At 42.1% G+C, this 25,872-nt stretch overlaps 1 protein-coding gene across 1 annotated transcript in view; it reads left to right on the top strand.

Moving 5' to 3' along the window:
- The window catches only part of LOC109918161 (multiple PDZ domain protein), a 263,630-nt gene that overhangs the window by 235,016 nt on the left and 2,742 nt on the right, over positions 1–25,872 (top strand). The window contains exons 40-44 of the mRNA XM_048620387.1: positions 739–779; positions 14,052–14,174; positions 15,587–15,691; positions 15,894–16,006; positions 24,537–24,660. Of these exons, the coding sequence (XP_048476344.1) occupies positions 739–779; positions 14,052–14,174; positions 15,587–15,691; positions 15,894–16,006; positions 24,537–24,660 (506 nt within the window). The remainder of the gene's footprint in view (positions 1–738; positions 780–14,051; positions 14,175–15,586; positions 15,692–15,893; positions 16,007–24,536; positions 24,661–25,872) is intronic.

Genomic DNA, 25,872 nt, shown 5'->3' with positions numbered 1-25,872 from the left:
GATAATATGCAGGGAACCTGAGTTAGTGAAGAGTTTAATAATTCCCAGAATTCTTCTCTGAAAAAAGAATTCTTAATGAATATAACTCCTGCTTTTGTCCAGATTCAGTATCTCATGCATATACATATGCATGTTTAAAATTAACTTTGAGTAACACTGAAAGCATCCTTCTGAACAGAATCAGTTAATTGATCATTTTTCCTAGTTTTGGTCTAAACATAAATACTGTTAAGTGGATTTGATTAATTAGCCCAGGTTTTCTGTTAATTACAATTTCATGCCTCAGAGTAATTTAGCATGCCGCAATGTTTAAGGTTTGATTCTATTCAATTTCCGAAGTGAGTCAGGCAGATCAATCATTGTGAGAGTGCTAATGGTAGTAGAAAATCTGTGTTCATACTACTACAGTTTTTGCTTCAAAGGGACAGACGCTGCATTAATAACTTTGTGGGGTTGCCAAACAACTTAGTAAGCTCTTCCATGAAATTTAAAAACGTGCAAGATTGTAGAGTCCTGTATGCCGCATCATATGTTCTCTATTCTACTAATGAATTACAAAATGAAAACTCTTGGTATGTAGCTTGCTGTCTTTCCATGGATGCTGCCTGACACCCGCTGTGATCTCCAGCATCTTCTTTTGTTTTCAGTACAGATTCCAGCATCTGCAGTAATTTGCTCCTATGTTACAAAACAAAGTTTCTTCATAATATGCTCCCTTTTCATTTTTTTTTCATGAAGGGACTGAGATCCAAGGGCTAAGAACCGTGGAGTTTAATAAGGTGAGTGGTAACTGGTGTCCGAACTCCACAGTAAGCTGCAGCTAACAGTTTGTTTAAAAACTCAGTTTTAAAAAGTGCATCAACCATTCTAGTATATAATAATGGTGAATATGCTCTATAAAATTGAGGGTTGAAGTGAAAACCTTGTTAATCCAGTTAAATTTGATAGTTAACTAATTCTTATTTAGAAAGAGAATTTTGCACTGTGGTGCCTTTCACAATCCCAGGCTATTCCACAACACTTTTCACCAGTGTCTTTTGAAGGGTAAACACTGAGGGAAATACATGAGCCAATTTGCCTGAAAAACCATGGATAGAAAAATAATGATAACCATTTGGCAGAAAGTCTGAGAAATTCTCAGCTTTGGGAACATCTGTGGAGAGAGAAAAGGCGATCGCTTTTCAGGTCTGTGACTTTTCATTAGAGCAATGACAGGTCTAAAATAATGACTGTTTTTCTCTCTTCAGAGTGGCTGTCAGATCTTGTGTAGTATTTTGCTTTTATGACCTGTTTAGTGATAAACATTGGCCAGCTCAGCACTTCTTCAAAATATATTTTGAAGATCTTTAACAGGTATGAGATGCCGCTGGGGCCTCAGATTAATGTTTCAGCCAAAAAACAGTATCTGCAATAGCTGCACTCCCTCAATATTACAATGCTAAATTAGCTTGATTTTGTTCCCTAGTCTCTGGAGAGGGATGTGAACCCACACTTTCTAACTCTGAGGCAAGAGTGAGCCTACGATCGACACCAAACTCACAGTGTGGTCATGGAGATATTACTCCACGGACAGAGACCATTCAGCATCACCATCAGGTCTATGTCAGATTGCGACAAGCAATTTGTTCTGTTCCATTCCCCCCACTCTATCCCTAAAGCTCTGCATTTTTTGTGAATCATTGATCATCTCTGTCTGCGTCACCCTCACATTTTCATTGCACCTCTAATCCAAAACTTGAAATCTGTATCCCCTAGGCCTTGTGCCACCTGCTAATGAGAACAGCATCTCTGTCCACATTATCTTGAACTTCTCTGACAGATCACCACTCAAATTCGTTTGCTTTCATGAGAAAAACATTAGAGTCTTCAATCTAACTTCATAGCTAAAATACCACGTCCCTATAACCATTCTAGTAAATCTCCTCTGTAGCATCTCAGCAGTTCCCTAACAATGGTGCTTGGGGAATGCCGCCTAATAGTTTGAAAAATAACCATTTATCATGACACTTTTTTTCTGTCCTCAAACCATTTTCTTTTATCCTTGCATTCTGACACCATTTAACAAATGCACACAACCAGACTTTCCTTGCTGGTCAGCAGTTCTCAGTCAAGGGAGTGCACATGTTGTTGTATAGCTGTGTACTACAGCAATCTCACACCTTTACCGTGAGGCAGCAGTTTACATGGCACACACGTTGCATGTGCAGCAAGCAGGCAGCCATGTCTCAGTCTTATAGGAGTGGTGCTTACTGAAGTCAGTTGGGGCATCTATTAGTCAGGAGGTTCCAGCAGAGTAAGTCAACAGCAATACCAACAGGTCCAGTTGGAGAGCTCACGCTCAGGATGTGTATGCTTCTGCTGACCAGGCTATGGGTCACTGAGAGTCTGTGGCTCCATGGAAGCCAGCCCTGAGGATAAGGCTGATATGTTCGAGTACTACCACCTGTCAGGGATCTGGGTGCTTCTCATCTAGGCCTGTTCAGTTGAGTCATTCAAGGGGGTGAACCACAGTCAGTCCATCAACTTTGTCTGCAGAAATTGAAGAAAAAGGGAAACGGGTGGTGTGGTGGTTGCAAGAGTGGCTCTTGAAGCGGGATAAGACTATCATTCTTCAGGACTAGCGCTGCAGGCTGTGGGGAAAAAGGGAGTTGATGGTTGCAAAGAGAGCAATGGTATCCGCAAGTGGGGATACAATAAATCAATGACTGTCAGAAAGAGTTTAGCTCTCTGAGGACTCACTTGAAGCAAGTATTGCAAGACACTTGCTACGAGAGCTCATTGTCACCTTCCATTATGCTGTAACTTTCAAGAGAAGAAAATGGCTGCAAGCATACTCGGTGTGATAAGAGTAAGTTACTTGACCTATGAAAGCAGGGGATGTAGGACCCACCAATGTTAGGATTTTTTTAAAGAGAGAGTATTGTGCACAGATCCATGTACTATACAGGATACAAAGTTGTAGGGTTCATTTCCTTGACGTCTTGATGCATCACGCACCCCACCCCACCACTACGTCCCTGCAACAGAAATTGCTGAGCAACTCTGACAGCTATATTTTTGGACACTGAGGCCACTGAAGAACAGTGATGCTGTATGAGGAGGGCTAAGGTATCAGAAGCACCCATAGCCCCATATGCATTTTGTTCCTCGTGCTGCCAGATGATGCAGCAGAATCTCAGAATAGATCTCCATCCATGGAACATCATCTGTGACCATGAAGCAATGCTTGATGCTGTAACATTGAGGCTACACATGAAAACAAACAACCAGATGTAAGGTGATAAGTGACTTGCAAGAGTCAGAAGGGGGCAGGCAGAATTTTTTATATTCGTTCATGGGATGTGGGTGTCGCTGACTGGCCAACATCTATTACCTCTCCCTAGTTGCCATTGAGAAGGTATTGGGGGGCTGCCTTCTTGAACTGCTACAGCCCACCTGCTGTGGGTTGACCTACAATGCTATGAGGAAGGGAATTCAAGATCTTGACCCAGCAATGTGGAAGGAATGGTGATGTATTTCCGAGCCATGTTGGTGAGTTGCTTGGAGGGAGACTTGAAGGTCGTGGTGATCCCATGTATCTGCTGCCCTTGTCCTTCTAGATGGAAGTGGTTGAGAGTTTGGAAGGTGCTGCCTGAGGATCTTTGAATTTCTGCATTTCATCTTGAAGATAGTACACACTGCTGCTAGCAAGCACTCGGGTGGAGGGCAATTTTCCACATTGTCGGGTAGATGCCAGTGTTGTAACTGTACTAGAAGAGCTCGGCTAGGGAAGCAGCAAGTTTTGGAACACAAGTCTACTGGAATGTTATCAGGGCCCATCGGCTTTGCAATATCCAGCGTCTGTATCTGTTTCTGATATCACATGGAGTGAATTGAATTGGCTCAATACTGGTGTCTGTGATGCTGGGGACCACTAGAGGAGGTGGAGATGAATCATCCAGTCGGCACTTCTGCTGAAGATCACTGCAAATTCTTTCAGCCTTGTCTTTTGCACTGATGTTAAGCCCATCCGTCATTGAGGATGGAAATGTTTGTGGAGCTGCCACTTCCAGTGAATTGTTTAATTGTCCACCACCATTTACAACTGGATGTAGCAGGACTGCAGAGTTTAGATCTGATCCATTGGTTGTGGATCGCTTAGCTCTATCACTTGTTGGTAATGCTATTTGGCATGCAAGTAGTCCTGGTTAGTCAATACGTTAGCACCTCATTTTCGGGTATGCCAGGTGTTGCTCTTGGCATGCCCTTCTGGAGTCTCCTTGAATGATGATTGATCCCCTGACTTGATGTTAATGGTTGGCTGAGGAATATACTGGGCCATGAGGTTACAGATTGTACTGGAAGACAATTCAAATGCTTTGGAGGGCCCACTGTGCCTCATGGATGCCCAGTCTTGAGTTGCTAGATCTGTTCGAAGCCTGTCCCATTTAGTATGGTGGTAGTGTCACAAAACACAATGGAGGTTCGTTATTGGAGGTGTGAAGGTGGGACTTCGTCTCCACAAGACTGTGTGCAGTGGTCATTCTTACCCATACTGACATGGACAGATGCATCTGCAATTGACGGATTGACAAGGATGAGGTCAAGAATATTTTTCCCTCTTGTTGGTTCCCTCATCACCTGCTGTAGACCCAATCTAGCAGCAATGTCCTTTAAGACCAGCTCAATCAGTAGTACTACTGCCAGCCACTCTTGGTAGTGGATATGGAAATCCCCCACCCAGAGTACATTTGTGCCCTTGCCATCCTCAGTGCTTCCTTCAAATGTTGTTCAACATGGAGGAGTACTGATTCATCAGCAGAGGAAAGACGGTGCATGGTAATCAGCAGGCTGTTTCCTTGCCCTTGTCTAACGTGAAACCATGAGACTTCATGGGGCCTCAAATCAATATTGAGGATTCTTAGGGCAACTCCCTCCTGACTGTATTCTATTGGGCCACCATGTCTTGTGGTGGAACAGGACAAATCCAGGGATGGTAACAGTGGTGTCTGGGACATAGTCATACTCAAAGATTCATACCTTGCAGACAATGTCAGGCATTTGCTTGACTAGTCTGAGACAGCTGTCCCAATTTTGGCACTTACCTTTAGATGTTATAGAGTCAGAGCAGTACAGCGTCGAAACAGACCCTTCAGCTCAATTCGTCTGTGCCGACCAGATATCCTGAATTTACCTAGTCCCGTTTGCCAGCATTTCGCCCTCAAAACCCTTCCTATTCATATACCCATCCAGATGCCTTTTAAATGTTGTAATTGTTCCAGCCACCCACCACTTTCCCTGGCAGCTTGGTCCACCCACGCATCGCCCTCTGTGTGAAAAGGTTGCCACTTAGATCTCTTTTAAATCTTTCCCCTCTCACTTTAAACCTATGCCGTCTAGTTTTGGACTCCCCCACACTAGAGAAAAGACCTTAGCTATTCATCTTATCCATGCCCCTCATGATTTTATAAACCTCTATAAGGTCACCCATCAGCCTCTGATGCTCCAGTTAAAATAGCCCTAGCCTATTCAGCATCTCCCTATAGGTCAAACCTTACTAGCCTGGCAACATTCTTGTAATCTTTTCTGAACTCTTTCAAGTTTTGCAACATCTTTCCTATAGCAGGGAGACCAGCATTGATCACAGTATTCCAAAAGTGGGCTAACCAATGTCCCGTACAGCTGCAACATGACCTCCATGGCAAGCATACCGAACACCTTCTTCACTATCCTGACTACCTGCAACTCCACTTTCAAGGAACTATGAACCTGCACTCCAAAGTCTCTGTTCAGCAACACTCCCCAGGACATTACTATTAAGTGTGTAAGTCCTGTCCTGATTTACCTTTCCAAAATGCAGCACCTCACATTTATTATCTCAATTACACTCCATCTGCCACTCCTCAGATCATTGGCCCATTTGATCAACGTCCCAATGTACTCTGAAGTAACCTGTTTTGGTGTCTACTACACCTCCAATTTTGGTGTCATCTGCAAACTTACTAAATGTCCTCCTATGTTCACATGCAAATCTTATATAATTGATAAAATGCAGTGGATCCAGCACCAATCCTTTTGATCACAGGCCTCCAACTTGAAAAGCAACCCTGCACCACCACCCTCTCTGTCTTCTGCCTTCAAGAAGGACTTTGCAGAGTCAACAGGGCTGTTTCTGCTATTGTCTTTTCCGATGCCAGGTGATCCATCCAGTTTCATTTCTGTAGCGATTGATATAACTGAATGGTTTGCTCAGCCATTTCACAGGGTCGTTGAGAGTCAACCACATTGCTGTGGATCTGGAGTCACATGTAGGCCAGACCAGGTAAGAATGGCAGATTTCCTTTCCTTAGGGACATTAGAGAACCAGGTAGATTTTTCTGACATTCGACAAAGGTTTCAATTTTCTATTGAATTCAGATTTCACCATCAGGTGTGGCAGGGTTTGAACCCGGGTCCCCAGGACATTAGCTAAGTTTCTGGATGAATAGTCTAGCATTAATACCACTAGGCCATCACCTACCTGTTGGAGCGTGGAGATGGAGGGCCTGGCCACCTCTAGAAGTGTCCTGAGAGGAAACCTGTGAGGGTCAAATGTGCGGTTCCTCCCGCTGGATGCCTCCTGGTACTGCCCTGCTCCCTTGTGAGGAAGGACCACTTGGAATGTGTATCAGGTTCCCTGTCCCCCTGTCGCTATGCCTTCAGTCCATAGGACCAATGGCTGGGCCATGGGAGTGCAGGTCTCTGCGCCTCTCCAACAGACCCTGATGGTGCTGATCCTGGCTTTCTATAGCATGTGCCAACCTGTTCATGGAGGCACACAAACGATCACATGACTTCCTGCTCTGCAGCAGCTTGTGGGGAATTAGAGCCAATGTGTCCAACATACCTGCCTGCTGTTCCTGTTCTTCCCTGTGAAGCTGGATGAAGTCCCTCGTTGCCAATACCACAGGATCATTTTCCTGCCTGGGGCTGAATGCCTGGTCTCTGACAGGTCTCTGAGTGCCAGCAACCTGGGGCGTTTCTTCCTTGGCCAGCTGCAGAACTGTCACAGTGAGGTGTTCACCAGATTGTAAACGCACACTCACTACGTCTAATATTTATTCCAAGATATCATCATAGGGATTGGTGGTGGGTAGAGAAAGCAGCCTTTCTGAGGCTTCCTCTAAGGGCTCAGTACTTCTGTCTTCAGACTTCGAGAGGTCTCTTGGAGTAGTCAGACGCATCAGTGCCACGGTGGTAGATATGCTGGGATGCCAGGAGACAAGGGTGTGGAATACTCTTAGGAGGCTCAGTGCAGACTTCCTGGACTAAATGGCCTCTTCTTGTGCTGTAGGAATTCTCTGATTCTGTCTTTTGACTGTGAGTTTGATGTGTGAGTCGCAGTGGAATGGAGCATGGTACTTAATCAGTTGGTGGCATGGAGCATGGTACTTAATCAGTTGGTGGCACATGGATGTCTTGGCATTCCTGCAGGAGCAGCACTGGTCTCCTCTTGTGAGAGCCAGGATTCTCTCCTCGAATGAGGTGAGGAATTTAATGTCTGACGCCCCTCCAGCTGTACAGGTTCTCTCTAGACGGGTTGTCTTCTCCTGTAATGAGAGAAGAGGAATTAAATGAGATGAAAGTGGGTGACATATCTGTTGCTTCTGGTGCAGTTCTGTGAAGTGTGGGAGATGTTCTGAGGGAGTGAAGAGGCCATACAGAGATAGTGGTGTGGGAGTAGGATGAGTGAAGGAGTATGAATCTTGGTAGGAGGTGACTGCAGCAGCAGAGACAGGGCAGGAGGTATCAGAGAAGAGTGTGGCACTAACTGACATAGCAGAGAAGTTCATTGACCCTGTCACAGCACTGATGGCCATTTCACCAGACAGCAAGGATGGTGCTGACCTAGGTGGTGACTTCACACCAGCTTGCAAGGATTAGGTAGGATGCCAGGATAGGTAGTTAATAAGGCATGTTTGATAAAATATGGCAAGAAATCTCACTAAGCCTTGTGATGGAAATCCCTCTAAAACAATTGACATAACTCAGTTAGCCTAAATAGCCTTGAGATTCAGCCCAATCTGTCTGTCTTAAATATATGCTAGTTGTCCTTAATTTATTCAAATCTCTCCAAATGTCTTTTTTTTCCCTTGTGATTCTTATTTCTGAAATCTTTCTCAGCATTGATGTTACTCAGAATATCCTTGCATCCTTTCTTAGACGAGCATGCCACAATTCTCACTCTCCTATCTCACCTGTGTGGTCAGGAATGGAATTATAGCAAGTCCTTCAGTTATCTCCACCTCTACTTCTCTTAGCAATCTGGACAGCAAACCATATGGATTAGGCAAATTATCTAGTCTAAGCATAGCCAGCCTTTTCAGTATATCTTACCATTTTCACCCCTTCCATGGCTTCTAACATCTCTACTTATTCCAATGTAGTTTTCGGCATCTTCTTTCTTTGTAAAAGGTGATACAAGGTGCTTGTTCTAGCCTTTGCTTGCCCCTAAGCTTCTCCTCCTTCCTCTTTCCACCCACATACAATGTACATGTCATTTACGTGAGTATGTTTGAGTTCCCCTTTTTATGTGACCTGCCATTCTATTCTCATTTTCTATTTCCCAGGCCTGCTTTCCATTTCTCTTCCTCTTTCAACTTATTGCATCTGATTTGGTTCTTGCTTGAAGAAGTCATTTAACATACATCATGCAGTTTTTGTTTGATCATATTCTATCTGCTTCTCTATCCAAAAACCCTTGGTTTTTGTTCTTTACCTTGTGTGAATGTACCTAACCTGGATCTAAAACATTTCCTCTTAAAGATCATCCATTGTTTGTCCTTTTTGATCTTACCTTGGCAAGTTCCCCTCATCATAGTAAGGATGGTGCTCTTCCAACTTGAAACTTTTAATTTAGATTATCCTTTACTCCATTACTAATCTCACCCTTATGATACAGTAAGTAGTGTAGCAAATTTTGTTTTAACAGGCACCTTATGAACCGGCACTCTCGAAAAACGGGCAAAAACAAACCTCAGATACAACAAGGTTTACTGCCTTATTCTTTCCAATTATTACAGTTTTCTTTAATATACTTACCTCACTGTAAATATACTTGTTGTTCAGTCAAATGGCCACACGTGGCACGGTGGCTCAGTGGTTACCAAGGTTCGATTCCACCCTCGGGTGACTGTCTGTGTGGCGTTTGCACATTCTCCTTGTGTCTGCTCTGGTTTCCTCCCACAGTCCAAAGATGTGCAGGCTAGGTGGATTGGCCATGCTAAAATTGCCCATAGTGTTCAGGGATGTGTAGATTAGGTGGGTTATAAGGGATGGGTCTGAGGGGTGGTGTGGACTTGTTGGGCCAAAGGGCCTGTTTCCATACCGTAGGGATTCTATGATTGATGAAAGTATGAACAATTGATTCAATTTTGAGTCAATTTCTTTTCAAATACCGCAATGTATCGCAATGTCCGAGGTAGTCAGTTGACGGTGCAGCTGAGAAGGCTGTCTACAGTAAGTTTTATTTAAGACAAAATTGCATTATTATTTCTGATTTGTGCTGTAAATTAAGTATAACAGTGAAGTCCATATCCCCTTTATTATGTTTCCATTATGTGGTGTGTTTATACATTGATTATGTCAACCATTTGATTATGTGGAATGTTTGATCAATCGACACACTCCTGGTCCCATAGATACTGGATAATTAAAATTTGCTGTACTCGCAGGAGAAGTAAAACTATACAAAGTGCAGAGTGAGCCTTTTACTTGACGTAGAAATTTTAGTAATGTACAGGTAACTACTTTGGTCTGAGAGAATAAGATTTCTTCTACCAACTAGGAGGTCATTTGAAAAATGTGTGTAATTGAGACATCTCAGTATCTTTTAAAATTTAAAATATGCTTTCGACTTGGTTGTTGAATTGCTCGTCGAGCTGATAAGTTTGTTTGCAGACATTTCGTCACCATACCAGGTAACATCATCAGTGCGCCACTGGTGAAGCATCAGTGTTCGTCCCACTTGCAATTTATGTGTGTCAATTTGCTGGGTTGGGTGACATCACTTCCGGATTTGTTTCTTAGTAATTGGTATATGGGATCCAGTTCTATGTGTTTGTTAATGGAGTTCCGGTTTGAGTGCCAGGCCTCCAGAAATTCATGTGCATGTCTTTGATTGGCTTGTCCTCAAATGGCTACATTGTCCGTGTTGAATTGATGTCCCTCTTTATCCATATGTATTGAAATGAGTGATAGTTGGTCATGTCTCTTGATAGTTCGTGAATCCTGAGGGCTAGGTTCTTTCCGGTTTTCCTTATGTAATGTTTTTGGCAGTCTTTGCATGGTATATTGTAAATAATGTTGGTTCTGTTAGTTGTGGCTGTCAAATCCTTTATTCTGGTTAGTAGCTGTCAGTTTGTGGACTACCATGATTCCTAGGGGACAGAGTAACCTGGTGGTCATTTCAGGTATGTCCATAATGTATGGTAAAGTGTCTAGTGTCTCTGGACGTGGTGTGTCTTCCTGTTGTGGTCTGTTGTGTAGGTATTGGCGGACTACGCTTTTAGGGTAAATGTTGTTTCTAAAGACGCTGCGTAGGTGTTTTTCCTCAGCTTTGCGCAGATCTGGGATGCTGCAGTGTGTTGCGGCTCGCTTGAACAGTGTTTTGATGCAGCTCTGTTTGTGGGTATTGGGATGATTGCTATTGTAGTTGAGTGCCTGATCCTTATAGGTGGCCTTCCTGTGTATGCTGGTCTGGAGCTCACCATTGGCCTTGCGTTCGATCATTTGTTCCAGGAAGGGAAGTCTGTTGTTGTTCTCCTCTTCTCTGGTGAATTTTATGACTGTGATGTTGTTATTTATGAGTACGTGGGTTCCTCCAGTTTAGAATGTTTGATAATGACAAAGGTGTCATCCACATAGCCGATCCATAGTTTTGGTTGAATGGTGGGAAGGACTGTCTGTTCCAGTCTTTACATTATGGCTTCCGCTATTAATCCTGATATCGGTGATCCCATGGGTGTTCTGTTGATTTGTCTGTATACCTTGCCATTGAAAGTGAAGTGGGTTGTAAGGCACAGATCCAGTAATTCGAGATTTCCATCTTTGCTGATGGTGTTGGTGTTATCGGGTGTCTGTATCCCTGGTCTGTCTAGTGGTGAGGCTAGTGTTTCCTTAGCTAGCAGGATGTTTATGGAGGTAAGTAGTGCAGTCACATCAAAGGAGACCATGATCTTGTCCTCATCTATTCTGCTGTTCTTGATGAGGTTGAGGAATTCTTGGGCAGAGTGGATGGAGCAGTTTGAGCCATCTATTAAGTGTTTCAGAGCAACCAGCTGTCGAGTTTGAATACAAAGTTTCTTTTGAGCACCATAAAACTTGCTCAACCAGCCAAGAATGGACTGCAACACTCAAACGATCCATTACCATGAAACAACAGAAGATTCAAGACCAAGAAAAGACAGGCCCTACTGGAAAAACTGAGTAAACTTACCCACAACAACGACACAGACAGGGCAGACACTTGGATAAGGAACCTATCTGATCGGCCACACTCAGACACCGAAAAAGCCGACCTGGTACGCAGACTAAGCTACAATCACAGGGATGCTAATAAAACTGACTTCCTGACTGCACTGGAATCCACATTAAAAAGCAACGGATCCACCGAAGAAACCTAACCAAGTGTCAGGCAGGTAGTAGACCCAACACTAAGCCGAAGGAGTGAAGGGAACACATTCAACACAGTAGCGAAGAAAGGCCTACAAGGAATCGAGAGAAAGGAACATTGTGATCCAACTGGTGGACGTAACTGTCATACTGAACAGAACACAGTACATCGACAAAGCCAACACTTTATTGGCAGATACTGACACCTAACAAGAGATGGCAACAGACCCAACACCACAATTGGAAAATTATATTTTCACCACCCTGAGGAGTCTACACAAAATGGATGAAATTTGGAAATTTGATTACTAGAGAATGAAACCAGAGTGATCAAACATGCACCACTTCTATGGACTCCCCAAGGTACACAAACCGGAGGTTCCTCTCATACCTATAGTCTCACTTTCAGATACACCGACATACAGACTAGCAAAAGAACTACAAAGGAGACTGAAACACTTAGTAGACGGCTCAAACCACTCCATCCACTCTGCCCAAGAATTCCTCAACATCATCAAGGACGCCAGAACAGATGAGGATGAGATTCCTTCAATGTGACTGCACTATTTACCTCCATAAACATCCTGCTAGCTAAGGAAACACTAGCCTCGCTGCTAGACAGACCAGGGATACAGACAACTGATAATACCAATACCCAACACCAACACCATCAGCAAAGACGGCACCCTCAAACTACTGGATCTGTGCCTTACAACCCACTTCACTTTCTTCAACAATGTATACGGACAGATCAACAGAACGCCCATGGGATCACTGATATCAGGATTAATAGCAGAAGCCATAATGCAAAGACTGGAGCGGACAGCCCATCCTACCATCCAACCAAAACTATGGATCTGCTCTGTGGGTGGCACCTTTGTCATTATCAAATGCTCTAAACAGAAGGAAACCCATCTACTCATAAACAACATTCTCACCATTATGAAATTTACCAGAGAAGAGGAGAGCAACAACAGACTTCCCTTCCTGGAACAAATAGTTGAACGTAAGGCAGATGGCGAGCTCCAGACCAGCGTGCGCAAGAAGGCCACCCATACGGATAAGGTACTGAACTACAATAGGATCATCCCAATGCCCACAGAGCTGCATCAAAACAGTGTTCAAGTGAGCCACAACACACTGCAGCATCCCGTAGCTGCGCAAAGCCGAGGAAAAACAGCATCTTTAGAAACAACTGTTACCCAAAAAGTGTAGTCCGCTGATAGCTACACAACAGACCACAACAGGAAGACACAACACGTCCAGAGACACTTGTCACCCTACCGTACATTAAGGATATATCTGAAATGACCATCAGATTACTCCTTCCCCTAGGAATCATGGTAGCCCACAAACCAACAGCTACACTACGACAGCTATTAATGAGAATAAAGGATCCGACAACCACAGCTAACAGAACCAAAGTTATTTACAAGATACCATGCAAAGACTGCCAAAAGCATTATGTAGGCAAACCGGAAGGAAACTAGCTATCAGGATTCATGAAAACCAACTAGCTATCAAGAGACATGACCAACTATCACTAATTTCAATACACATGGAGAAAGAAGGTCACCAATTCAACTGGAACAATGTAGACATCCTAGGACAAGCCAACCAAAGACACACATGAGAATTCCTGGAGGCCTGGCACTCCGACTGGAGCTCAGTTAACAAATATATAGAGCTGGACCGTATATACTAACCACTAAGAAACAAATGTGGATGTGATGTCACCCGCCCCAGTAAACCGAGACACACAAATAACGAGTGGGACAGAACACTGCTTCACCGGAGGCGCACTGATGATGTTACCTAGTGTGGTGATAAAACATCAGCAAACAAACTTACCAGCTCGGCGAGTAAGTCAACAACCGTATCAACAATCCAGCTATAAATCTTCTTTAAAAAAAAACCTTGAATGCTTCTGACTTTCAGTGACCTTTTAACTCTACTCATTTGCCCTCAAATTTTTCTTCAAAACTGAAAGAACTGCGGATGCTGTAAATCAGGAACAAAAACAGAAGTTGTTGGAAAAGCTCAGCAGGTCTGGCAGCAACTGTGAAGATGATTTTTTTTTTTCTTCACAGATGCTGCCAGACTTGCTGAGCTTTTCCAGTAACTTCTGTTTTTGTTCCTCAAATTTTTCTTGCTCCTCTGAAGGAGCAACATGAATGTACATTGCAGTAGTAAGTATTGTCATAGTAATAGTACAAGTGAAAGTACATGAAGAAAAATTCAGAAGATTTATAATAGATGAGAGAAAGGGGATAGTGGTCAAATGTGACCTGCAAGCCTTAATTCTGCTACAGAGCAAGAGCAATCCAGTATAATAACATTGCAAGCCATTTTAAACCTGCAAAGTACACTATCTTTTTATTTCCTTGGAATTATAATTCATGTAGTGTTGTTGACCACAGGGGCCTACTGATTCACTGGGAATCAGCATTGCAGGAGGAGTAGGTAGTCCTCTTGGAGATGTCCCCATTTTTATTGCAATGATGCAGCCAAATGGAGTAGCAGCCCAGACCCAGAAGCTGCGGGTAAGTTTGTAGTTTTAAATTTTGACTGATTACTTGTTAAGAAATTATTCAGGAGATTCCATTCTGTATTTATTGATAAATATCTCAGATAAGAACATCTATCATAAAGAGTAGTGTTCAGTAAAGTAGGATTATCTAAAGCCAGGTTTGTTAAAATGCCACAATAATGCAGTGTCAGGTGTTGAAAACTTTTCAATTGGAGTTTACTCCTGATTTTATGCCCTTGTTTTCCCCCCAACCATTTATTGTGTAGAAAGCTACATTCTGCAGAAATAACAATATAGGATCATGCACAGCTCTTTGTTTTTAACTTTCTGTTTTACTCTACTCATTGTGCAAATAGCTATCTTTAAAGCTTATTTTCTGTACTTTGAGCTTTGTTTTAGGGAATAATTGATCTTTAAGTTGTATTATCTGTTGTACATACACAATCAACCTAAATCTGTATTTCATCATGTAATGTATTTGCTGTCACCATTCTCCTAAGTGTAATTAACTACAGCGTCTGTTTGGTGTAGTATTATAAACGAAAGCCAGTTACTGGTCTAATTAGAAGACACTCTTGTATTGAACAAGAGGAAATTTATTAGCAACTAGTTACAGATTACAATGATGTGATAACTGTTCCCAGACAGACTTTAAGGAGGACCTTACCCCTTTGAAATCCTAAACTGTTCTTCCCAAAAGCCTACCTAGCATAATCATAATGAGGGTGCTTAAGCTATTTCTCAGAATTAACCTTTTCAGACTCTTGTACCTTTATGTGTATAAATAGCATTATCGAGATGAATTAAAATATTTCAGAGTAAATACTTTGCAGTACAACTTCGTCCTTCCCCTAAAATTCTACAACTGAATTTCAGTGCATAAAAGTCAACCACATGTGGATGTATGTATTCAATAAAATCATTCAAATTGATTAGTTAGCATTAACAGTTTGCAGTAGGCTAACCTGATTTGTAATATTGTTCAAGTTTATGCTTGATTATTCCAGGTGTGCTTTGACTTGAAAATAGCTATTAACTTCAGATTTAGATCGCCAAACACATTAAAGGTTGAGATTTAAGATCACCTCCAGTAGTGGCCTCCCATTGCCTTTCAGCATCATCTTAAAAGTGACCAGGAGCCTAATGAAAATGTTATAAATAGGTTTGTAGTTTTGTACCAAGAGAAATTGAATAGTGCTGTTACAATCTTTGAACGCTAAAAATTAATCCAAGTCTGTGTGCAGAACTTTGTTATTACTAACCTTAGTGTTTGGGCAATTGATAGTGCAATTCTGGTCTGCTGATAGTACTTTAAACACATTAGGTAGCAGTTTGAGATATGTATCTTTCATATAACTTCAGTCCAAGAGATATGCCAGTTACCTGACAAAGCAACTAATTTTACTCCTGTGTTGTTAATTATAGATTGGGGACAGAATTGTAAGTATTTGTGGGAAACCTACAGAGGGCTTGACTCATTCCCAGGCTGTCAGCGTGCTGAAGAATGTTTCAGGTCGTATTGAATTACAGGTATGACAAAGCATTGTGTGATTCAGTGGGAACTTGCCGTTTGTTAATGTTTTGTTTGTTTGGTCTTGATTGGTGAATTCATCTACTTAATTTCTGATTCTGATCTGTCAAAATCTTCTTGCATTAATTTCAACAGTTGTATCTTTAAAATTCTCATGTATCGCTGTGCATTCTGAAACCAGTTATGAACGATTGTTTCTAGGTGGTTGCAGGCGGTGATGTTAGTGTGATAACTAATCAGCAGCAGGAGCATACCACAACTACACTTTCTGTCTCAGGATTGATAGCAAGTAGCATCCTTCATGATGACCTAGGGTGAGTATTTTGGATTTACTGCACACAGTATAACCTTTTAGAAGGAGGATTATTATCTGAAAATACAGTAGAAGGACCCAGATATTCCAATGGCCTGTTGGTCACTGCAGATAGATTGGAGTTGCATGTCAGGACCATGTACAGCCTGATTCTGAGGGAATTGCCTGAGAAATTGAAAATTTGGGCAGGACAGTTATTTTATTTTGATTGAACTTTTCAAACGTAGGTAAGGGCAATGAATTTGACGTTTTCTTGGACTTCAGCAAGGCTTTGGATCAGGTTCTGTGTGGAAGACTGATAACAAAGGTAAGGGCCTACAGGATCTTAAGAAGGTTTGGAAAATGGGATCCACAGTTGGCTGAGTGGCAGGAAGCAGGGGGTGATTGTTGAGGGATGTTTTTCCCACTGGAAGTGTCTGATGGGCTGAACAGTGGCAAATAGAATTCAATCCAGAGAAATGTCAGGTGATAAATTTGAACAGCAAAGTGTAATGGTTGAGGTGTGTTTTTGTGACTGAAAGTCTGTGACCAGTGGGGTTCCATAAGAAATAGGAACAGGAGTAGGCCTTGAGTCATAGAGTTCTAGACATGCCTTTTAAATGTTGTAATTGTACCAGCCTCCTCCACTTTCTCTGGTAGCTCATTCTGTACACGCACCACCCTCTGCGTGAAGAAGTTGCCCATTAGCCCTTGAGCCTGCTCTGCCATTTTATAGGATCATGACTGATCCAACATTCCTCATATCCACTTTCCTGCCTTTTCCCCATAACCCTTATTCCACTACTGATATGGTCTTACCAGCACCTTGTACAGTTGAGATAAGATACTCTTATACTCCAACTTCCTTGAAATAAGGACCAACATTCTGTTCCAGTTCACAGGGATCAGTATTGGGACTTTTCCTGTTTGTGGTTTATGTAAATGATTTAGACTTGAATTTAGGAGGGTTGATCAGTAGGTTTGCGGATCATATGAAATTTGGTGGAGTAGTAAATAGTGAAAATAGCCTTGGATTACAGCAGGATATAGACAGATTAGTCAGATGAGCTGCTCAGTGGCAAATGGAACTCAGTCTGAATAAGTGTAAGGTGATGCACTTGGACAGGCCAGACGAGGCAAGGGAATACACGATTAACAACCCTGAGAAGCACCAAGGATCAGATGAACCTTGGTGTGTATGTCCACCGGTCCCCTAGGGTAGCAGGACTGGTAGGTAAATTGGTTAAGAAGGCATGTCGTATACTTGCTGTTATTAGAAGGTTATTTCCTTGGAGCAGAAGAGACTAAGTTGGAGGTCATGATTCAGATGTATTATGAGGGATATAATGTAGAGAGGAATGGACATTTTTCCCCGTGGTGGAGGAATCCATGACTGGGTCCATAGATTTAATTGATTGATTTAATTTATTGCAGTCACGTGTACTTAAGTACAGTGAAAGCTTTGTTTGTGAGCAGTACAGGCAGATCACAGTAAGCAAGGACATACAATCATAGGGTGCTTAGAGTGAAACATACAGGTTTCAAAATCAACATTATTTGTAGTTAGAGAGCCCGTTCATCAGTTGAATAACAGCAGGGAAGAAGCTATTCTTGAAGCTGTTGGTGCATGTGTTCAAGCTTCTGTATCTTCTACCTGATGGAAGACTTTGCAGGAGAGCATTGCCAGGGTGGGAGGGGTCTTTGATATTAGCCTTTCTGCGATGACAAGAAGTGTAGATGGAGTCCATGGATGGAAAGTTGGCTTCTGTGATGGTCTGGGCTGTGCATATGACCTTCTGTAGTTTCTTACGGACATAGGCAGAGCAGTTGCTGTACCAGGCCATTATGCACCCGGATAGTACTGCATCTTTAAAGGTTGCCGAATTTCCTAAGCCGCTTGAGGAAGAAGGGGCGTTGTTGTGCCGCTTTGACCATTGTATCTATGTGGGAAGTCCAGGAAAGGTTATCAGTTATCGTCACTCCTAGGAATTTCTCGCTGTCAACCCTCTCAACCTCTGCTCCATTGATGTAGATGGGGGGCCTGTTCTCCTCCTTCCTTTCTAAAGTCAATGCTCAGCTCTTTTGTTTTGCTGACATTGAGAGAAAGTTTGTTATCATTGCACCAAGACACCAAGCCCTCTATCTCCTTTCTGTATTCTGATTCATTGTTCGATATTTGTCCTACCACAGTGGTGCCATCAGCAAATTTGTAGATGGCAGTTATTCAGAATTTGGCTGCACAGTCGTGGATGTACAGGAAGTACAGTAGGAGGCTGAGAACGCATCCCTGGGGGGGCTCCAGTGTTGAGGGCTATTGTGGAGGAGGTGCAGTTGTCTCTCCTCACTGATTGTGGTTTGTGGTAAGGAAACTGAAGATCCAATTGCAGAGGATGGAGCTGAGACCTAAGTCTTGGAGTTTTGAGATGAGTCTGGAGGGGATTATGGTGTTGAAGGCAGAGCTATAGTCGATGAGTAAGAGTCGCGCATAGGTATCCTTGTTGTCCACGTGTTGCAGGGATGAGTGCAGAGCTAGGGAAATGGTGTCTTCTGTGCACCTATTACATCAGTAGGCAAATTGCAGGGGATCGAGTCAGGGTGGGAGGCTTGAGTTGATGTGGGCCATGACCACCAGCCTCTCGAAGCACTTCAGGATTATGGAGGTCAAAGCCACTAGGCACGAGTCAGTAAGGCACGTTGCATGTGATTCCTTTGTTCTTCTAAGATTTAAGGTAAGAGGCAGGAGGTTTAGAGGGGATGTGAGGAATTTCTTTTCACCCAGATAGTGGTGTGTTTCTGGAACTCATTGCCTAACAGGGTGGTAGAGTCAGAAACCTTCATAACATTTAAAAAGTATTTAGATATACACTTGCTATGCCAAGGCATACAAGGCTGTGGACCGAGTTCTGGAAAATGAGATTACTCGATAGGCTGAAGGACCTTTTTCTGTGGCTGTGGACCTCTATGACTCGAGTAGCTCACTGGCTTCTCTTGTTTCTAACTCATTATCTTGTGACAGACAGCACCCATGTCACAAATCACTAATATCAAATGCCATTTTGAAGGGTCTGAAAAGACGAGTATCGCTTACCAGTACTGGTCATTTATTAAGATTGCCTCCAGAATGTCAAAGACGGATTGTCATTCTGCTGACCATACCACCTTTACTTGTTTCTGTAACAAGTGTGTTAAAGATACAGCTATCATACCAAACTTTCTGTTCCATGGCACATTGGTCAGTTTGCTCACCCACCCTCCAGTCTGTGCCCTCATCCATACTGGTAACAAGAACCTTTTGTCTATTGCAAAGGGGCACTGACCGACGCTTGTCCAAAGCTAAACTCTGGAACTGTCTCACTTGCAGTCACACCCTCCTGTCTCTGACCATCGACCAAATTTGATATATATAATCTAAGGAGTGTGTGTCTCCAGAAATAGTGTCCAGATACCTGGAATGAGCTTCTAGAGGGAGTGGTAGAGGCTAAAACAATTACAACATTTAAAAGGCATCTGGGTGCATATATGAATAGGAAGGGTTTAGAGGGATATGGGCCAAATGCTGGCAAATGGGACTAGATTAATTTAGGATATCTGGTCGGCATGGATGAGTTGGACCAAAGGGTCTGTTTGTGTGCTGTAGAGCTCTGTGACTCTATGACCTTTTCCCTGCCCTGATCTGTCATCATGTCCACAGCTCAGACTGCAGCTCATCAGTCCTGAGTTACATTCCTCGAGCAGTCAGCACTTGCTGAAGATGTGGTCACTGTGGATCGCTTGTGTCCACCAGCTCCCATAAACTATAGCTGCCACATCTGTCCTGCTCAACCATCTCTGTTTAATTAATTAAGTTAGATGTTAAATATTTTAAGTGAATTTCTTACCTTCGCATTGCAGCTGTAATAGCATCTTCTGATTTAAATCAGTTTCCAATTGAAAGAGATGTGGAATGAATACCTACAAATCAGTTATTGGTTTTCCTGTGACTTCATGCTTTGGCTCTGATGGGTACTAGTAGTTTTGAAAGGGCTCTCCTCGCCCAGTTTCTGTTTCCAGCCACTCTGTCCTTCTGTCACAAGTACATTTTCCCTTTTCTGACAAGTACGTTCTCCAAGCTGCTTCGCAAGTGGTGCTGACTTGCTGCACACCCCTCCCAGACAGCTTCACATACAGCTGCCTTGATACTCACTCCTTGCTGTCTGCTTCACAAGTGATGCTGTCTTTCTATATGCAATTCCCAGTCTCAAAGAGGGAGCTAATTGTTTTCCCTTTTAAGACTAGATGATGTTCTCTCATTATCAAAGGTAGTTTTGGCTTTCTTCCATAGATTAAAATGGAATATATACAGTATTCTTTGTGTGGATGATCCACACAAGGGCAGGTGTACAATCCTAGTTGGTCAACTAAAATCTTGTGAAGTGACTCATCAGTCACAGCTTGATTTCTTTAAGCATTCATCATCATCATGTTTCTTATTTTCATTTACTCCCCCACCCACCCCATACCAGATTGTTAGTTAGGAATTTAAATGATCCTCCCAGTCCAGTCCCTGTCCCCATCTACAATGCAGACAGGTTGAAAATCTTAATTTCAGGTCTTTCAAACGTAAAATTAAAATGTTTCTATCCTTTCCCGCATCTTGAGATCAATAGCTCCTACTTAAGTACTGATGGGAGACTTGAAAAGGCCACGATGATGTTCCCTGATACTCTTTGTATATATCATATTTTGTACTAATATCTTCAATGCGCTTAATGTATTCATCATCCATCCCTGCATCGTTCAGGATTTTTTTAACCTGTAGGAAGATGTGTGAGAAAATTGCCAATTTAACTTGAAAACAATTTATCTTTTTTTCCTGTCTCAAAATTCTGATCACGTAGTGGCATAAATGCCTCTGATATTCTGACTAGAGACGCTGGTTTTTGTTAGAGATGCAATAGTTGGATAAGGTGCAAATCTACTGACTTTCAGAGATAACAATTTATCATGTCCTACATTCAATTTTGTTTGTGCTTTTTTCATCGATGACTGGCTCAGCAGCAAAGGTGTCTCACCAGATGGTGTACCTGTACTAATAAAGTGGCTTAACTGAGCAGTTTCACGTGGAATCGCTACTCTTCTTAGTGACTTTAACATATTGTCATTACCAAACCTGAAGCAAATAGAACTTTCATATTCCTTAAACTTACTTTGATCCTTAACACTGAGTGAATTCCAACTGCCTATCAACCAGTTCAATCCACATACTGTGGATGTGCAACCACTGTCTAACATGGTGCCATTAAATAAATCTGTGACTAGTACCCTGATTTTTGGACTGAATTATCTTGTGACTAGTACAATTTCCTCAGACTAATCAGTATCATCGTCTTCCCTTCAGAATCCTGTGTGTCATGCGTTGCCTCAAACCCTGTTATTCCAATTTGGACTATTTACTACATAATGATATTTCAGTTTATATAAAATACCTGCTAATTATTCCCTGGGCATTCCTACAGTTAATTCTTCGATTACTGCTGCATTCCTGCCATCTGATATACAAGTTTTTATTCTCATTTATTTTGTTTGTGATCCTTCTGTTATAATATTTCCCGTGTCCCATATCATAATGGTTTTGAATGCTCCGTTATTTGTAACACCATCAAATGTTCTTACTTTTGCCTGGAGGCCACTAGAAAATGTTACTTAACAAAGATTTTTTTTTTGAACTTCAGACATCTGATTCAAAAGTACATCTCTTTGAGGAGCTAACTCCAGTTAAAGCGCAGGAATCTGTCTGTTTGACATCTAAATAAAATTTCTGTAATTTTGTCTGTTAAATTTGTTTGTCATGTGTCACTAGAGGAGTACTCTACAAATTAAGGGTGGCTATTCCTTGAGTCATCACAAAAGATAAACATTTTGATGAAGCATGCAAACTTTTCAATTTATCTTTCAGAGAGACCTATGTTAACGCAGAAAACACAGACCAGGTTTCTGTACTTAACAGGAGCTACTATTTATTGCAAATAAATAGATTCTAACTATAGTAAACAGGTATGAACTGTTGAAATACTCCAACCCCCTTCTAAAACTCCCAGCGCATGCGGACAGACAGAGATGACAGATTAAAAAATACATTGGTGTTACAGGTGAAGGGAGAAGTACTGGGGAAGCAGTTCAAAAGCACTATTTCTTGGGTTTATTTTTAGAGTATTCTATTTAGTCCCCATGTTCTTCAGTTCTCGTTTCTTTTGTAAAAAAACGAAAGAACTGCGGAATAAAAACAAAGTTTCTCAGAACTGGGGAAGGGTCATCGGACCCAAAACATTAACTCTGTTTTTCCCTTCACAGATGCTGCCAGACCTGCTGAGCTTTTCCAGCAACTTCTGTTTTTGTTGCGTCTGATCCTGCGTTTAGTCATAATCAACACTTTGATTTTTCTTTAGTAACCCATTTCCCCATGTTCACTTCATTTTTCCATTGATTATAAGTGACTAAGTGTAGCATCAAGGGGCTCTAGCAAAATTGGAGTCAGTGGGAAATGGGAGGGTAAGCACTCCGCTGTTTGGCGTCATATCTGGCACAAAGGAAGATGGTTAGCATTGGTGGAGGTCAATCATCTCATTACATACGTCACTGCAGGAGTTCCTCTGGTTAGTGTCCAAGGCCCAACCATCTTCATCAATGTCCTTTCCTCCATTTTATGGTGAGAGGCAAGGATGTTTGCTGATGATTGCGCAATCTTTAGCATCAATCACAACTCCTCAGATACTGAAGCATTTCATGCCCAAATGCAGTAATATTTGACAGTATTAAGGCTTGGGCTCATAAGTGGCAAGTAAGATTTTCACCACTCAATGCCAGACAATGACCATCTCTAGCAAGAAAGAATCCAGCCAAATCCACTTAACATTGGATGGCATTATCAACTCTAAAGCTTCAACTACCAACATCCGGGGAGCTACAATTGACCAAGAATTTAACTAGACCTGCCATATAAATACTGTGACCGCAAGAGTAGATCAAAGGCTGGGGATTTGTGGTAACTTACCACCTGATGCCTCAAAATGAAGTGTAATGGAGTACTGTTGTCTGAATTTAATGCAGTTCCAATAACACTCGAGGCTCAATACCATCCAGGGCAAAGCAGTATGCTTGATTGGCACTCTATCTAACACAATCGACATTAACTCTCCTTAGTACACACTGCTGCTACTGAGCATTGGTATTATCTAAAAGATGCACTGCAGAAGTTCGCCAAATCTCCTTAGGCAGCAACTTCCAAGTCCATGACCACTACTGGAGAAGGACAAGAGCAACAGACACACCTGCAAGTTCCTGTCCAAGCCAGTCACAATCCTGACTTGGAAATACAGCAAACTTTGTTTTAACCGGCACTCTTGATAAACGAGCAAAAATTGTATACCTCAAATACCACAATCTACTGCAATGTCTGAGTATTTATTATGTAAATAAAGTAATAACAGTGATAGGTATACTCACTGCATTATATTTCTATCACTTAATGTGTGTTTTTACATTGATTTTAGGAGGTTAGTTGATGTTTTTATGTACACTTTTTTAAAGGATGTTGATGTCTTGAAGCTTCACATAGTCAGGGTTTACTGTGGTTATATGTACCTCTTGATTATCCGGAATATTTGATCAACCAGCACACTCTAGTCCCATAGGTGCTGGTTAATAAAAAGTATGCTATATACGGTATTGCTCAGTCAAAATCCTAAACCTTCCTAACAGCATTGTAGGTGTGCCTACACCGCATGAATTGCAGGATTTCACGAAAGCAGCTCATTACCTCCAGTCTCTCAAGGATTTAGGAATGGGCAGTAAATGCTTGACCTAGCTAACAATGCCCACTTTCCAATGAATGAATATAGAAAACAAAAGGTTTCAAGTCCAGAGCAGATATCTTGAAACTTTAACTTGGTTTCAACCATTCTTAGGGGAAGTGATTGGATAGTGGTAATTTACTGGACTCATAAACCAGAGGCCCAGGCTGGAGACTGATGTCACCAAAATACCAATGTTGCAGGCGACCTTCAGCCTCAGCTTGTTTCTAGGTTAGTGGCTTCTGAATTGTTTTCCATTGTGACCTCATTTTAATACATGAAAATATGATCAGCTGCCGAGTGATTGGGGTTTTTAGGAAGGAGAGAGTTGTTAGTAAAATAAAGGAGAGAATTGAGCAGGGATGGATGGAGGAGCATGTTGTTGAGTGGGTGCAATGGTTTTGAAGACTAGCCCTCAGAGCCAAGAATTGTGTGAGTCTACATAGTGAATTGTTAATTCATGGTTTGGAAACCCCTATTCTAGGGAGAGGATGGATTCAGTGACAAGGTTTTACTAGGAACCTAAGGCATTTGATTCAGTCTTACTGATATTTATTTGAATTTGATTATAGCACGAATCCTTCTCAAGAAATGGATAGGGTGACCAAGGCATAAAATTATGAAATTTTATAAATTAAGTTTGGATGTGGTGGGGTGGGGTCAAGCAGGAGGCCATGGGAAGATTATACAATACTGAATATCATTGTTTCTGTTATCCTTCAGGCCTCCACAATATAAAACAATTACTTTGGACAGAGGTGCTGATGGACTGGGCTTTAGTATTGTTGGTGGATATGGCAGTCCTCATGGAGATCTTCCTATTTATGTGAAGACAGTATTTGTGAAGGTAATGAGACAACGAAGATGTCTGATTTTTTTAAACTCTTGTCGAATGCATGTATGTCTGTCTTTCAGTTTCAGAGCATGTTTATTTAATTCAGTTTATCATTAAACCGAAGCACAGGTCAGGATTTCAACTACCAACAAAAGATGAGTTCAGTTTTGGGCAAGGAGTTAAAGTCTTTAAAATGTGACATTGAGCAATAAACCTGACAGGATTCCCTCATTTCTGGGTTTAGCCTAGGCAGGTTTGCAGGCAAGCAGGAAATCTCTGTGGAGCTGTAGGGCAAATTGTTTCAGTGTAGAAAGAAATTGACCCAGCATTGTGGCTGTGATAGCTAGTAATTTCTTCCTCAAAATATAGGGAACTCCTCTGGAGTCAATCAGCCAAGTGTGCAACTGGAAGCGCTCCTGCAGCTACACTGACTGACAGACTGATGTGAGAGAATGCCTTCATTAATTAAAAGATGATTTCCAATGTCTTGGAAATCACCTTGCCTTGTCTTCAGTCACATTCTGTCGTTCCCTGTTGTCACCTTTCACTGCAGAGCTTTCAGCTCTGTCTTGGACATCTGGGAAGCTAACCAAGCAGCAACAGCACCAGGAGCATCACCAGCTGCAATGCCAATTGCTATCTCCTCAGTTTGATTCCACTTCACAGGATAGTTGGGAGGAAGCAAGCTCCAACTTAACAGAAGCAAGATCCCAACACAGGGTCTACAGGCAGAGGATCAGTGCATAACATGTCAGCTTATCTGAACGCCACTGCATTGTGAGGCTCAGGCTTTTTTAGCAGATCACTGCTGAAACATGCAGCTCCCTGAAACAAGGCCTGTTTCTCTGCAGACCAACTGAGCACACATTGGCAGTGATCATTAATATTATCACAGGAGCCGCACCTGCATCAAAACCTCTCTCCCAGCTTTCTGCCTGTCCATTCGCATCTGCACTTCCTTCACTGAGAGGGAGCAGAGGTTGTGAGTGTTAAAAATTAGACAATGAATGAATAGTTTTGCGAAGGGTGACTGTGAGGCATGCAAGTGAGAAGACAAATTTATACGACTCTTGGATATTTAGATGGGGATGTGAGATGGTGTCTGGAGAAGGAAATTAGTGGAATTGCAATGTGAGATGCAGTGAGGAGTATTGTGCAGGAAAGTGCTGAGCAAGTGAGTTTATGGGGCTTGGCACCCTCAACAAGTGTGACATATTTCTTCCC

Source organism: Rhincodon typus, chromosome 3 (assembly GCF_021869965.1).
Source record: "Rhincodon typus isolate 14 chromosome 3, sRhiTyp1.1, whole genome shotgun sequence".
Lineage (NCBI taxonomy): Eukaryota > Metazoa > Chordata > Chondrichthyes > Orectolobiformes > Rhincodontidae > Rhincodon > Rhincodon typus.
Note: the sequence above shows the minus strand (reverse complement) of the source record. Positions and strands in the feature narration are given on the sequence as shown.